General features: G+C 44.2%; 1 protein-coding gene across 5 annotated transcripts in view; it reads right to left on the bottom strand.

Annotated features, from left to right (window-relative positions):
• Window positions 1–12,045: 12,045 nt before the first annotated feature.
• abi3a (ABI family, member 3a) overlaps window positions 12,046–16,020 on the bottom strand; it is a 266,728-nt gene continuing 262,753 nt past the window's right edge. For 3 of the 5 annotated variants that reach the window (XM_085404941.1, XM_085404939.1, XM_085404943.1), the window contains 5 exons: window positions 13,879–14,022; window positions 13,305–13,439; window positions 12,719–12,820; window positions 12,495–12,620; window positions 12,046–12,408 (listed from right to left, as the gene is read on the bottom strand). In XM_085404941.1, the coding sequence (XP_085261067.1) occupies window positions 12,245–12,408; window positions 12,495–12,620; window positions 12,719–12,820; window positions 13,305–13,439; window positions 13,879–14,022 (671 nt within the window). In that variant the 3' untranslated portion in view covers window positions 12,046–12,244. The remainder of the gene's footprint in view (window positions 12,409–12,494; window positions 12,621–12,718; window positions 12,821–13,304; window positions 13,440–13,878; window positions 14,023–16,020) is intronic. The other 2 variants (XM_085404940.1, XM_085404942.1) reach the window with 2 other exon arrangements.

The following is a 16,020-nucleotide window of genomic DNA, read 5'->3' as shown; positions in this document are numbered from 1 at the left end:
GATGGTAATTTGGACTCCGTGTATCGTGCCCACCCCCAAGATCCTATATGTATGTGTAATGAGAGTGTGAGTAATGTGAATGTCTAAGTTGTGGGATAAAATTGAGGCAGAGGCAGCCAGAAGGGGACAGGGGGGGGGGGGGTAGCCTCCTCTGCACCCTGGTGACATACCCCTACTCCAAGGCCCTGCATGTGTGGGTGGTTGTGGTGGAGCGGGGAGAGGGAGGCAGCTTTAGATGGGGAGGGAAGGAAGGGAGGGGCAGGTGACCCCTCCCTGGGGCCAGCTCCCCCGCTGACCCCAGTAGGCACTCCCATACTCCGCGACCCGCCAAGGAAAGGGGACCCAGGGGCCCATCCAGACCGGGGCCCAGCGCAGCAGCGCCCTCCGGCCCCACAGAGCCCGGGACAGTCCACCCAACCCCACCACAGAGAAAACTGCACCCACCCCACCATCCACTCATCTTCCAGACTACATAAGACAATAAACACCCAGGCTGAGATCTTCCTCCACCTCTCCTGTATCTCCCCCTCCTGCAGAGAGTTCCTGAGGAGAGGAAAGCTCCTGCAACGTGTGACAATCTTCCCCACCAGTTGAAGAGCCCCCCAGGTGGCTCGACGCACCGGCGGCACCCTGCGCCAGGGATGGGCCCCATGCACCCACCCGCCCACAACCCCGGCAACACACAAACCAGGACCCAAGGCCCCGAGGCCCGGCCAGGGCCCCAGCCCAGAGACGGAGCGCCCCCAGAACCTCACGCCCATCCCGGACCCACCCAGGGGCAGACAGGCTACCAGGTCAGTAACCCACGTCCGTCAGCACAGACCCTCCCCTAGCCCCGCTACACGCAGCCACGAGGAAACAGTCACCCGAGAGCCAAAAGAGCCCCCAACCGGACATGACCGCTACCCCGGGTTGAGCACCCCAAGGAAGATGCCTCCGGGGAACCCCCCGATGCCCTAAGCCTGTCCCTACCCCCACACCAATCACAGCAGGGAAGGCGGGACCAAACTATGACCCCCCCCCCACCCCCACTAGGTGATGGAGCTGATCAAAGGAGCCCAGAGCAATTGATCTGATGTGGTGGCAGAGGCTGTATCAAGACTAATGTAATCTAATAGATAATTTCTATATTGGTTAGAATTAAGATTATTTTTATTTTTCCAGTTCATGAGGACTGTTTTCTTGGCTATGCATAGGGCAGTGAAGATCATATGGGCGATATTCTTTTCTGAAGTGACATTATCTAAGCTGCCCAACAAACACACTAAGGGGGAGGTTGGAATGTTACATTTCAGACACTTTGATAAGTCTTCACATATCTCGCGCCAAAACTTTTGCACTGGTGGACAGAACCAAAGAGCGTGGATGTAATTGTCTGGTGTATTGCCTTGACAGTGTGAGCAGTTGTTGGAAGATGTAAAGCCCATCTTGAACATCCGATGACCTGTATAGTGCACTCTATGTAGTATTTTGCATTGTATTAATTGCAGACTGGGATTTTTAATCAATTTAAAGGTTTTTAAGCAAATCTGAGACCAGACGTTTTGGTCTAAGCTGACTGATAGATCTGCTTCCCACTTTGCAATAGGAAGGGATATTGATTCATCTAATTTAGAAAGTGTTCTGTATATTTTAGATAATAATTTGAGGGATTTAAGAGTAAGGAAATGTGCCAGGCACAGCTGGCTGCCGGCGGAGCTCACGGGCGCGTCACTACAACCCCCCCGGCTTCTGCTCCGCGGCTGCTGAGTGAGCCCTCATCTGGGGCTCTCCTCAGCTCTTTCTGGGACAGTGGCGCGGCTGCCCCTCTGTTGGTCTTCCTTGGTCTCTTGTGTTCTGGGGCCTCTGGATGTCTGGAGTTTTGATCTCCTCCATACCTGCTTCATACCCTGCAGGACGGGGCTGTGGCTCCCCACACTCCCTAGCAGATCGTTACTTGGAGAAACCTTTGGAATACAAGCATGCTGATCCACACAGGTGTACACACGGGTATTCACAGACGCGGACTACAGCTTTCTTGGCTGCTGCCTCAAAGCACATTGTGCGCTGTCTATCTTGCGTGCTGCACAATATCGTTTATTATTTAGTATCTACTGATATCTACTGCTAGCTAGTTTATTGTGATGGTGCCGTTTTTTTTATTATGTTGCTCTTTGTTGTTTGCTTTCTCTTCTGTTTTTTTTCTCCATACAGGTGACCCAGGTGTTTGTTTGTTTTTTGTTTGTTTGTTTTTCTTTCTTCCCCCTCTTCTCACCGTCTCTTCTCCCCTTTGGTTTTCTTTCTCTCCCTCTCTTTCTTTGATTCTTTCTCCCTGTCCTATCCCCCAGTCATGTCTGTCCCGTTTGTAGCAACTGAAAATAAAATAAATTCATAATTATAATAAAGGTCAATCAAATGGACCAATATGGCAAGGCCATGATGATCCACTTGGTAAAATAAATCCGCTTGGCATCTTTCTTGGCCTTAAGACAACAATTCTGATGCTAAAGATCCAAACGGGACACAAAAAAAAAAAAAAAAAAAAAGGAAATGTGCCGCACTTGGTGGTGTTTGTAGTTCAACTTGACTGAGGTTACATTTCTTTTTTACTATGGATTTAATTTGTTGATATTCTAAAAACTTTTCTTGTTGATCCCATATTGTGCAACTAGTCTGTCAAATGAAATAAATTCTGTTCCCTCTAATATATGTTCTAAGTATTTAATTCCTTTACAACTCCATTCTGGGAAATTAATCATATTATTGTTTTGTAATATGTCAGGGTTATTCCAGATAGGTGTACGTTTGCATGGGATTAATGAAGACTAATGAAGACTCCGTTATTTTTAGAAACTCCCACCATGCTGTCAGAGAGAAGCTGATGTTGATACTTTTAAAGCATTCATAAATGGTAGGTCTGAAATCTCTAGATCCTTGCATAGTGCCTGTTCAACATCTAGCCAGGGCTCATCTAAGGTATGTTTTGACCATTCTGAGATGAACTGAAGGCTGTTGGCTAAGAAGTATTGGTGAAAATTAGGCAGATCTAATCCTCCTCTATCCTTGGTTCTTTGTAGCGTTTTTAAGCTGATACGCAGGGGTTTATCTTTCCAAAGGAATTTGGAAATATATGAATCCAGAGATCTGAACCAATCTTGTGATGGTTTGTTAGGGATCATCAAAAATAAGTGATAGGTTTTGTATTGTTGATTGTCATTTATGCTTAGAAATATTTAACTACATATGCTTAGAAGTGTATAATCAATTGTAGATTGAAAGGATGTCTCATCCTATTAACTCTGTGTAGAGGGGGGTGCATACATTCCTCTACTCAGAGTGTCCTGGCATGGATCACACTCCCTAGGAGAGTTTATCTTCTCCTTATTGATTTATGGTATAGCAAACACACGTATATCTGTTTGAGTATAAGAGCCTTTTGTTCAGACGTCCTGGCACCAGCTTTGGGGAGTCTTCACAGGGTCACATCTTGACCTCACACACACACACACACACACACACACACACACACACACACACACACACACACACACACACACACACACAGAGGCAAAGGTACTCTTTGTGTGTATGTAGACGTCATATGTTAATGAACCTATGGATATTCATGTAACCTCAATAAAAGAGCAGTGGTACGGGAGAACAGACGAGAGCAACTGGGGTCAGGCGAGGGAACGGCGCCTCTTCGGTTTTCTCCCGTGCACGAGTAACATGAAGAACTTTGCCTACTTGTGTCTTGCTTTGCAGTGTAATTATATTGTCTTCAACGTTCCAGCGGATGGGTTCAAGCTACAAACCTATCATTAATTGGTCCTTCGATGCCGGAGTCCTGGAATCGCATTCACCGAGGGGAGGAGAGGCACGCTGAAAGACTGACGTCAGCCAGGAAGTTCCTGTGGATTCGCTGTCTGTCTTTTCTCCTCGATGAATGACGATCGGCGGGATTCGAGGCTGATATTACACGTTAAGCAACACCGAGTAAGTTTAGAGTCCAACTCTATAACTGTACGTCTTCGCCGCTCAGTGGGGCTAAAATTCGCCGTCTAAGTGGGGCGATGTACAAAGCCGCTCAGTGGGGTTTTTTGTACAGAAGCATTAAGTCGCAGAGTTGCGCAGTTCGAACTTTTTTTTGTTCGCCGTCTTAGTGGGGCGAAATACAGACCGCTTTGTGGGGTACTGTAGTGAGTTCTCCACCGCTCAGTGGGGTGTTGAGAAGTTCCGCGGGGTCCAGATTGTGCTGGACAATAGGCCTATTTTGTGTTGTTGTCATTGTTGTTATCGTCGTTTTTGTTGTTGTTGTTGTGTGAGTGTGTGCGGAGCAGAACACGTGGTCTGTGACACCGACTGTTGTTGTTATCATGGGTTTCTAAGCAACCAAGAGTGAGTCGGAGGGAGACAGACGTTTGTGCTGGACTTTGCTCCTGGCAGCACAAAGTATTTAAATAAAGATGAGAGAGAAGTTTTCAGAAAACACACCAGCCTTGAAGAGCGTGTGGAGAAGGCCTGCCACATCAGCAGCACTTAAGATGTGCTCTGGTGAATGGCTTTCCCCCACCCCCTTGCTGACACAAAATGTTTATTCTTTAACTTGCCCTGATCGACAACAGCCTGTGTGCCAGACCATAGATTTAATTGAGGTGGATAGTTGTTAAAAGTAATCTGCATTAAGCTTGTGGTTGCTCAAATTCAGTACAATGACATATGAGGTGAAGTGATATAGGCAAATATTTGAACTAATGAAGTGCATAGAGGCACTTGACCTGTGTGAAAGACTGTCATCTTATTATGAGCCATTGTTGAGATATACAGCACACCTGTGAAAACAACTAATATGCTGAACCCTGTATGACACATCTAAAAGTACATGATGGAGAAGCTGAATTGAATATGAAAGTGTAAGACTTTGCCGCTGTGGGCAGAGCATGCAACTACTGCGTGATGTTGCGTTGCGGTTTTTTTTTTTCTTCTGGGCTGATGAGCAAGCTACACATCAAGAGCTGTCTGAGAACTACTCAAAGAGAGGGAAACAGAGCTCTGATAACTGTGATAACTGGAGTGTGCAGCGTTCCCGTGAGCAGTTTTCCTGCACCTTGACTCGTGTGTGTAGCATCAGCATCATGTTTTTGTTTATTTGTTTTGTTGGGTTAAAAATAATTAAATAAACTGGTGATCATATTTATGGATCACCATGGTATCATCAGCCATGTGATTTATTTATGCAGATGAAAAAGAGAAAGAATTTATATTGTAGATGAAAAATAATCATAGGGAAAAGGTTTTGTGTTGATCAGCCAAAAACAACCACAATTTCATTTTCTGCATTTAAGAAAGGATTGTTCACAAAAACAGAGAGAGAGAGAGAGAGAGAGAGAGAGAGATGTGTGTTGATTAAGCAGTGATGATAATAATGAAAATGTCTTAGTTTGTCACTTTCAGGTGAAAAGCAGACCTGAATCAATTCTCCACATGCAGCAGTCGGAAGAAAGTTATAGTTTAACATCATTGGAAACATGCAGGCCAAGTTTCTGGCTGACTTATTTACAGCACCATGTGTCTCTCAACCTCACAAGCAAGCAAGCTCTCACCCCTCCCTGAAGACAAGGAATGCAGCTCCAAAGCAATAACATGATAAAGAGACAGCAGCAAGTCCTGAGCAAAGAGTCCCAGCAAAGCAGCAGCAATGTGGACAAACAGCATCAGAGAAGAAGAGCAAACCCATCATCCTGACTGATCGGATGAATGGCACTGTGTTTACAACAAGCTGAAACTTCACTGTGCATGTGAAGAAAACGTTTGAGGAGAACTGAGCAGTTGGAGTTTGACATTTGCCACCTGTGGAGTAAAATGGCAAGAAGAGACAGTGGACACAGGACAAAGCTGAAGGAGAACTGCCGGCTGTTGGACTGTTGAAGTGGGAGAGGACAACAGACGACAGAGAGGAGTGGTGAGAACACATAGGAATTATTTAATGTGGGAAATCAAAATTTGGGTTAGCAAACCTGGGGAAAAGAAAACTGACTGCTTAAGTTGGAAAATTGTGAAGGAGTCTGAAACACTGCGAAAATAGAAACATACAAAATCACACAAACAAGCAGAACATGAATTAACCCTACTAACAATTCCAAACACAAAATAACTCATGAAGACTCATAGCACATTAGTTAAGAAATGATTAAATAATAGCAGAGAAGTGTGTAGGAAAGGCAGCTTTTAAGAACATGCTCTGCTGGATATGCAGCTCCACAGACATGCATTAGACCTGTCTAATAACACAAACACCCATGCTATGAAAATTAGCTTGTTATCTTTCATCAGTGTTAAAATAGTGTAAATTTAGCAGACACTTGTTATCAAACACTGAATTTATCCAATGCAACAAATTGACTCTCTGGGTTGCAGGACAACAATTTAACTTTTGTGGGAAAAAAGATTCTGGTTTGACCAACCAGTGATCAGACAATAAATTTAGTTGTTGATATAGTAAATTGGGAGAAGCTTCCTGCTTGATTGATGCAGCAAGTAATTTACTGTATGAGGGAAATTGTCTTTTGTGATACTATTTTGAACATGCTTTTCTGTCGTCCTGTCAACTTAGTGGGTTAATAGCTGATATGCAAATTAGTTGATCGTTCTTAGATTAATGAAAGGTGACTGAATTCTAGCACGAGTGAATGAGATGTGTTGGAGTTTGTTGTGTGTTGAGTGGAGACTCTAAAACACTGAGTTTCCTGCTTTGATGTGCGAGTGAATCCTGTATTTAGATACACAACTCTGAATACGTCAGAACAAACGTCTTTTGTGAAGTGCATGACATCATGTCACATGTTTTATGATGAAGGGAAAAGGAAAACTGAATAGATCTGTGGCCTAAATGAGTGAAGAGCACAGACCTGGTGACTAAACTCATAGCTAATAAGACATTAGGCTTATGTTGTGTGTTGTGCAGCTGATGGTTGGTTTGGAGTGAATCTAGCTGATGATTCTTCTCCTGTTGTGAAGTTGATGAGGAGTTTGTGTCATGACTTAACAAGGCCTTTTTATTTTGATACTTTCACAGAGCACTGAGAGTTTGGTTTGATAATTTGTTATTTTTCATTTTTATCTTTTGAACAGGCACTGATTTTGTTTGTCTATTTCTTTTCTTTAAGCAGATCTGCACGTCAGGAATTAAAAGTGCTATACGACCGGTCGAGAACGCTGTTACAAGTGAGTTTTCTCCATATTAAAATGGGCTCTGGAGAAAGCCACTTATTGGGACAATATTAAATGAAAGTCCCGGCCTAAAAAGAATTCAGCGATGTAATCCGATCTAAAGTTCTTTTTTTTTCTTTTTGAAATGACGTCATTTTGCTGAGAGGGGAAACTAAATGCGACGACAAGTTCCACTATCAGCAAAGGAAGAATGAATGAATGAATGGAAATAAAAAACAAACTGACTGACTGGTAAAAGCTGACAGGACTTGACCACGACTCAAGGTTAACCTCCACCTAGACAGGACAAAAGGGTGGATGAATTTATGTGTTTTTGTTACAGGAGCAGAAAGATGACAGCAACATTCGAGGTTGCGTGATGATTTAACCTTTTAAATGCCATTTTCTCTGTCTGTGAATTTACTATGTGTGTGTCATTCACTAACTTGTGTTGCTCACAGAGATTACTGTGAGAAAGAGTGTATACACCTGCGCAGCGCTAACATTTACATTTCTTTTTACAGCAGATGGTTAATCATGTGTTTGATCATGTGATTTATAAGAGGATTAGTTAATGTTTTCCTACTACAGGATTTCTGGGTTTATATGTGAAGACATTCTTTCCACGGCTAGGGTTGGCTAACTTTATGGTGTTTTTATGGCACCTCTGGAATGTGGATGGCCGACGCCTGCCCACCAGGATGATCAATGTGTGTTGCTAATGTTTGTTTTTCTGAGACTGCATGTAGAGGAGTCAGCGGAAGCAGACAAGTGACATGTGAAAAATATATAAGGGATTGTTTATGGAATAGTTGAAGATGGGCTATTGAGCTCATAGTGATTGATGAGTTGAGTGACTTTACTTAAGAGAAGTCACTGATTACATTAATGTTGACTGAGCACATGGGATGATCCATGTCTGAGGCAAATTAGGGAAATAATTGTAGTTTACTGATTTGAGAAAACCTGCACATGACACTTGTCTTGCCCGTGCTGAATGCTTATTACTCTTATGATATAATTGTTTATAAGTGTGAAGTTTGATTTTATTTCCAGACCTTGTTTTCCAGGCCATGATGGTGTGTATGCAGGCTCCTGGTGGAGCCAGTTTTTAAGACAGGGATCCAGGTTTGGTGAGTTGACGCATGAGAGTGTCCATGCGTCAAGAGGTGGGGTCCAGAATTAACATTAAACAATGTTTACTATTATTGTTGCAGTGATTTGTGTGATTAGCCGTTTATTTACAAGTATTAAACCTATGCAAGTGGTGCATCCATGTTCAGATGAGGTTTTGATGGCCTATAAGTGAAGTTCACTGAACTAAAGAATGTGATGATTGTTGACATGCTCTCTCCAAATAGAAGTCTTTCTGAAATACAGGTGCAGCAGTGAGAAGCGAGAAACATTCCAGGCATAGCCCAGGCAGTGGTTGAGGTCAAAGGTCAAGCTGGTTGGGGCCCATCATGAGATCAGACCTTGGAGCCACAGCAAGGACCATGAAACTGCCTGCAAAATAGCGGAGAGACCCTCCTGGATTTATCAGAGCCACTGCAAAGAGGTCGAGGTCCCAGGAAACCCCGGCACCCTCAAGACAGCACAATAGAGAAATCTCACACTTGGTTGTTTCAGTGGTGAGGGGGGAGTGCTGATTGAGCCCCCGTAGGGTAAGCTCGCACTTCAACCTCCAGCCTCTGATCAACTCTAGGGCAACCAAGTGCGAGGCGTGACGGCTGAATCAGCTGAACCAGGAGGAAGGCAGAGAAGCTGAGTGTTTTGAGACAGGTCCAGCAGGCCCAAAATCAGGACTATGCGTGACGAGAAGGAGTGCCTGAGAGGATCGTCCACAAGATGGGAGCTGAGGCCAGGAGAGAGACTTCAGGAGGATCAGAGATCATCTTCAGCACAGCAGACATCACACAGAGAGCTGTGCTACTGAGCTTCCAGGAGATCAAGAGGAGACTTCCCACAGCAAGCAGCGTTGGGACATGAAAACTCGAGGGATGAGGGGAGCGTGCCAAGCTCCATCGACAGCGCAGAGGGAGTCTAAGGATGACATCATGATTCTGTGAAAAGCACAGGAACCAGAAGCTATCGTGGTGATAACAGCAGTTTCCTATGAGGTCTGCAGCTTTGGAGATAGCTGAGACCCATGTTGACAAACAACAAAACTAACTGGATGCAGTTTGCCATGAGATGAGATTAATGAGGAATGGGATAACCGCTAATACATTTGTTAAACTGTGTATTTTTTCAGTAATTTAGGGTGATTTGACATATGCTGAGTATAACAATGTTTGCATTGAAACTGTCAGACATGAGGTATTCATAACTGGGAACTTTTCAAGCATAAAGGTCAAAAAGGGAGGAATGATAGGTTTTGTATTGTTGATTGTCATTTATGCTTAGAAATATTTAACTACATATGCTTAGAAGTGTATAATCAATTGTAGATTGAAAGGATGTCTCATCCTATTAACTCTGTGTAGAGGGGGGTGCATACATTCCTCTACTCAGAGTGTCCTGGCATGGATCACACTCCCTAGGAGAGTTTATCTTCTCCTTATTGATTTATGGTATAGCAAACACACGTATATCTGTTTGGGTATAAGAGCCTTTTGTTCAGACGTCCTGGCACCAGCTTTGGGGAGTCTTCACAGGGTCACATCTTGACCTCTCACACACACACACACACACACACACACACACACACACACACACACACACAGAGGCAAAGGTACTCTTTGTGTGTATGTAGACGTCATATGTTAATGAACCTATGGATATTCATGTAACCTCAATAAAAGAGCAGTGGTACGGGAGAACGGACGAGAGCAACTGGGGTCAGGCGAGGGAACGGCGCCTCTTCGGTTTTCTCCCGTGCACGAGTAACATGAAGAACTTTGCCTACTTGTGTCTTGCTTTGCAGTGTAATTATATTGTCTTCAACGTTCCAGCGGATGGGTTCAAGCTACAAACCTATCAATAAGTAATTTATTTTTGGCAAGATCATCATTTTTATAGTGGCGACCCTTCCCATGAGTGATATGGGTAAAGATTTCCATCTAGTCAGATCGCCTTCTACTTTCTTTAGAAGTGGGATGTGGTTTAATTTAGTTAAGTCTGAAAGCTTAGGAGAAACATTAATACCTAAATATTTAATATTTCCGGATTGCAGTGGGGCAGAGGAAGAATTATGGAAGGAGCAGTTAATGGGGAGAACTGTAGATTTTGGCCAGTTAATTGAATAATCTGAAACTCTTGAAAACCAGTTTATTAGAGTAATTACCTCAGAGAGGTTGGTTTGTGTGTTTTGCAGAAAAAGCAACACATCATCCGCATTATTTTCGTTGTGCTGACTTTTTCGTACTGCATCCTAGCTAGCATGACGGAGTTTCTGCACAGCTGGGTGGGTGTTATGATGTTTCTGATGTTGAACTTAGTAGAGTTGCCAACCATCCTGTAAAAAAACGGAATCCTCTGGTATTCAGAGTTAATATTACGCGTTTCGTATTGAGGTGAAAAGGAACAGTTTGTCCCGGACTTCAGCTAGGATGGAAAAAGACACAAAGCTGGAGTTATTCTGTCTTTGCTGCACAGCTGCCTCTTCTTCTCTCATCCTCTCCCCTCCCTCTCCTGTTTCTACTTCAATCATTAAACTGAACAATGATCAGCTGATCGGCTCTCTTGTTTGTTTATCGTCCACTTTGCGCCATAAAGAGGAAACCAGGGGATGTCGAGCTAAACAACAGCAGCACGTTTAAGCTTGATCAGCTGTTGTTAGAATTGATTTAATATTAATTTCTAGTATCAGCTGATGTTTGCTGGAGCCACAGCTGTAAAGCTGCTGGTCATGATGTCGGTTTGGATATGTGGTGAGAGGGAAACATGAAGATGAAACCAGGAGATGTCCTTACTGGATCATCAGAGCTGTGATGGAGAAACAGGTTTACCTTTTAGGTGACATGGATGAGTTGAAGTTATGAACTGTTTCTGAGAGACAAATAACACCAGCATCCTTTTTTTATGTGGCAGGATAGTGCTAACATGTAAGCAAGCTAGAAGACTGGCAGTGTTGCTCGGTATCCAGTTACGGAAGCAACACATTAACAAGAGAATTCTGAGTAAAACCAAAGTTACTTTCCCTAGTAACTAGTTACTTTGAAAGTAACGAGTAACTTGAAGTAACTGAGTTACTTTTGATAGAAGTAACTAGTAATGTAACTAAGTTACTAATTTAAAGTAACTTCCCCAACACTGGTCAGAACAATGAGGCGACTGCTGTCTCCAGGTAGAAACAGGAGTGATAAGCCTGCTGCTGTCAGACCTGCAGGTATCAGGCTGTGATGTTCTCCTTTATAGTGGACAGAAATTACATTTTTGGAGTGGCACAAATAATTTGTTTGGCATCTTATTGAAGAACAGCTGATTATTCTGTAAATAGTTTGAAATGGTTATTTTAAAAAATCAAGGTAAAAGGTAAATGGATGCAAATAACTTTGTTTGTTTGTTGTTTGCAAAACTTGTGCAAAAGTTGTATGTATGCAAGTGTATCTATAACTTGTACATATGTTTCTTGTGTAAGTGTAAATTTATCTGTGGTATTGTGTAAATACTCACACTATTGTGTACTTCAAACACGTGGAGAGATGCCAAACTGCCTTTCATCGTTTTTGTAACAATGACAATAAAGAGTTATTCTATTCTATTCTATCTGAAAGACGAGACAAATCAGACAAAACAAGTCTGAACGCTGAAGCCCCTGAGAAACAAACAGGAAGACAGAGAGACCGAACAGTAGCAGCGCCCTCTGAAGGACAGAGGACACACTGCAGGGAGGGACACGGCTGCTGCTTTGAGAAGAAAAAACTTTATTTCATTAATCACAGGATTTGTACGAGCGCTCAAAGCGTTAATCACTCAGGTGTGGGGACACCAACCAGAAGCTAAGAACAGAGAAGTCTACCTGATCCGAGGTGTGCAACAAGTTACCCTACATTAACAATCATTCAGTGGATGCTACAGTGGGGCTGTTAAACATGAGGGGGCGGGGCTTCATTTAGCCACATGATTCGACGTAGTTTTCAGGGAAGTAGCCCTGTCTGCCGTTCAGGACGCCCTGATACCAGCCGTCCTCATGGCGCTGAGTCAGGTAGATGATGTCGCCCTCAGTGAAGGACAGCTCATCGGGCTTCACAGCCTCATAGCTGTACAGCGCCCTCACTGGACACAAAAAGGAATTGCAGTTAGACAAGCCACAGACTGTAGGAATGATGTCATCACAGCAAACTGTGATGTCACCTCAGTACCTTTCTCAATGTAATCTGGAGGGGCGTTGGTGTCGTAATCCACCGGAGGTGGGAGGGGCGGTATGTCATCAAACCTCGCCATATCATCCAATGAGAGCGGAGGAGGTGGGGCTGGGATCTCCAGATCTACGAGGGTGAGGAGGCAGGTGCGTATTAATGTTCTAATTCTACAAAAGCACTACCTCTAAGAGTACGGCATGCTGGCAGCAGAGTTCTCGTCTTACCCAGGTGTTCGAGACGAGCAGGTAAGCAGAGCCGAGATGAAGAGGAGGAAAGACGAGGCGGAGCACAGGGGGGAGGATAGGGGGGAGGTGGGGGAATCATGACTGACAGACAGAAAAAAGTATGATGAAGGCGTGATCGTCTGAGACCACAGGCAGTACCAAAGATGGACGCCGTTACAATGACATCAGCCATCAGTTAGTCAAGTCCTGCTCTGAAGCCTCAAAGGGCGGGTCTGAGTGTGAAACTGCAGCCTCATTGGTTAATGATATGTAAACTGTAATTTGTTAGCCAGTTCAGTGCCCGAACAGTCGATGACAGAAGTAAAGAAACGGTGTCGCCCCCTGATGGCCATTAAAAACAATGCAGCTATAAGGCGCTTTAGCTACGTCCATCTTTCACACTGTCGCTGATCAGGACCACGACAGATTCCTAATAAAGTTTGGATTGAAATGAATAGTGGGCAAATAAAGGCCTGGAACTCCTGGAACATTATTAAGGAACATTTATGGCCCTGAAAGATATTCAAGAACCCTTTCAAGGACCTCATGACTTCTCAGACCTGTAGCTCCCCGACTTTGTGCTTACGTGATTGGACAGTAGGCAGGAACAGAGAGCGGGTATAGCGGCAGCGAGAGGCGGGGCCTGAGCGGACCCTCAGAGAGAGAGAGCGAGTGGCTGGGGGTGAGTGACGGCGGTGACTCCTCCTGGATGGGAGGGTCACTGCAAAAGAACCACAGAAAAAGAAAAGACTGGAGAAAAACAAAGCAAAGGAAGGCTGACAAAAAGCACCACAGAAGAAGAAAGGGCTACTTAAACTGCACATTTTTGGAATGGAAGCTTTCTGGCGTCTTTTAAAATACCAGATTTGTGAATGATTCGGACTGTCCATGTATCACACAGGAAGTGTGTTCACTGATTTATTCTTCACCTGAACCTTCTCAGAGAATCTTGAGACTTATCGGTGAGTCGAGGAAAGCTGATTTTAGAAAATCAAACTGCACATGCACCAGTGGTTCATTCATCTTCACAGTAAAAGTTGTTGCATATGCATAATATCAGACTTTCAAAGGCTCCAAACTGGGTTAAACTGCACAATTGTTAAATGTTTCAGTCTCTTTATACAGGAAACGCACACACAGTTCAATATTAAAAATGCTACCGTCTATCTCCTGGTCAGGTGGGGGTGGAGGGGGTGGGGCCAGCAGGTCTGCGGTGTCACCGGGCAACGGAGGGAAGCCGTCGTCTTCAGAAAGAGGAAGAGGAGGAGGCAGAGAGGCACAAGGAAAACTGTTTTCTTCCACCACTGAGGACAGGGAGGAAACGAGATGTCATCATGATGTCACACAGTTTGATCAGGGTTACAGTGCGATGTGAATAAGAATGGTTTAACTCAGGGGTCGGCAATCCTGGGCACGTGCCACAGTTGGCACACGAAGGGTTAACTGATGGCATGACCATAGCTGGACTGGCAATCGGGCATTTGCTCGGTGGGCCGATGATTTTTTTTTTTTTGTAACGGTATAAACAATGAAAGGTGGTGGATTGGCCAGATGCTGGTCTGTGTGTAAAAATGACTCAGTTGTTTGGTGGTGGCTATGGCGGTGCTTCCACAGATTCAGTAACATTAGCAAGTGGTGGAGGCCAGCAGGTGGATGAGAGAAAGGGGAGGCAAGAGGGGAGGCAGGAGGAGAGACCTGAGGCGGCCGCCGGTCCGAGTGTCAGGTGAACTGAACATCAGGTAAGAAGTTATGACCTGCAGTCTATCTGGGTCAGATATAAACCAAGTTTAGCTGGAGTTTATTTTCGTTGTGCTGACTTTTTACAGCCAGGTGGGGCATTAACAGGGAGAGGGGGGCACAAAGAAATACTTTCTTATTCTCATTTAAAATGTCTTGCTGTTATTAAATAATTATCTGAAGCTTAAAACCAAGGTTTCTATCTGATGTAAAATGTATAGAAATCATACATATACCAACAAGACTGTACATCACTGTCACAACAGCGTTTGTTTTCATTCAAAGGCTTTATGGTTTTAATACCTGGGGGGCGGTCTCTAGTCAAAATGCCAATTTTTTGTCCCAGTCCAGCCCTGGGCACGACACGCAGTGAATTAATCTAAGAAGGTGCATCAAAAAATAAATGGCCGCGCCAGCGATGAACATCGCAAATCAGCTCGCATAGACACATTAGTTGTGCCGCTTCTTAATGACGGTATCTTAGCAACCCCAAGTACCAGATTCGTAACTGGTTAACTGGTTAACTGGTTAAAAATAACTTAGCCTACTGGTGAGAGGGACGTTATTAGCTTTCCACATTCTGACACTTCAAAAGCTTCAGGAGCTGTCGGCTCAGCACAGCATCAGCACCACGGAGATACACGGATACATCCGTAGACACAATGCATTTTTGGGACTTTCAGGTGTTTGGACCAATGTTTTCTTTTCTGATCAAACCAGAAATCTTTAATGAGCAGCTGGATTTGTCTCGCATTAACTGGCTGAGTTAATGCCAGTTAATGCAACATCGAAGCAGCTGGAATCCACAGCTGTGCGTGTTCATGGAGCTGCATGTTCACCTGCTGGACATCACCTACTCAGTTTTAGACTTCAAACTTTCCTTTTTGCTAAAGCATATAGTTAGGGCTGGACCAGGTGACCCTGAATCCTCCCTTAGTTATGCTGCAATAGACGTAGGCTGCCGGGGATTCCCATGATGCATTGAGTTTTTCCTTTCCAGTCACCTTTCTCACTCACTATGTATTAACAGACCTCTCTGCACTGAATCATATCTGTTATTAACCTCTGTCTCTCTTCCACAGCATGTCTTTATCCTGTCTTCCTTCTCTCACCCCAACCGGTCGCAGCAGATGGCCCCGCCCCTCCCTGAGCCTGGTTCTGCCGGAGGTTTCTTCCTGTTAAAAGGGAGTTTTTCCTTCCCACTGTCGCCAAAGTGCTGCTCATAGGGGGTCATATGATTGTTGGGTTTTTCTCTGTATCTATGAAGCGCCTTGAGGCGACTTTTGTTGTGATTTGGCGCTATATAAATAAAATTGAATTGAAGTGAATTGAACTACCTGACAAGTTTAACTGTCTTCAGAACATTGCAGAGGCCTTATTGACAGTATTTGGCTCTACATGTCTGTGTAGCAGATTTTCTCTCACATGAGTCCTCAGGTAGCCGTCTGAATGCTGGACACTGGGAGACCTGTGTCTCTGAGTGGGAGACCAGAGATCACATTAACATGTGTGTCTCTGTATTAACAAACATGCCATATTGGCCCAGTTTATTTTTCTTATCATTG

This window comes from Rhamphochromis longiceps, linkage group LG4, assembly GCF_057381845.1.
Source record: "Rhamphochromis longiceps isolate RC_006_pf linkage group LG4, R_longiceps_female_GT1.1, whole genome shotgun sequence".
Classification (NCBI taxonomy): Eukaryota; Metazoa; Chordata; class Actinopteri; order Cichliformes; family Cichlidae; genus Rhamphochromis; species Rhamphochromis longiceps.
This window is presented reverse-complemented; position numbering and strand designations above follow the sequence as displayed.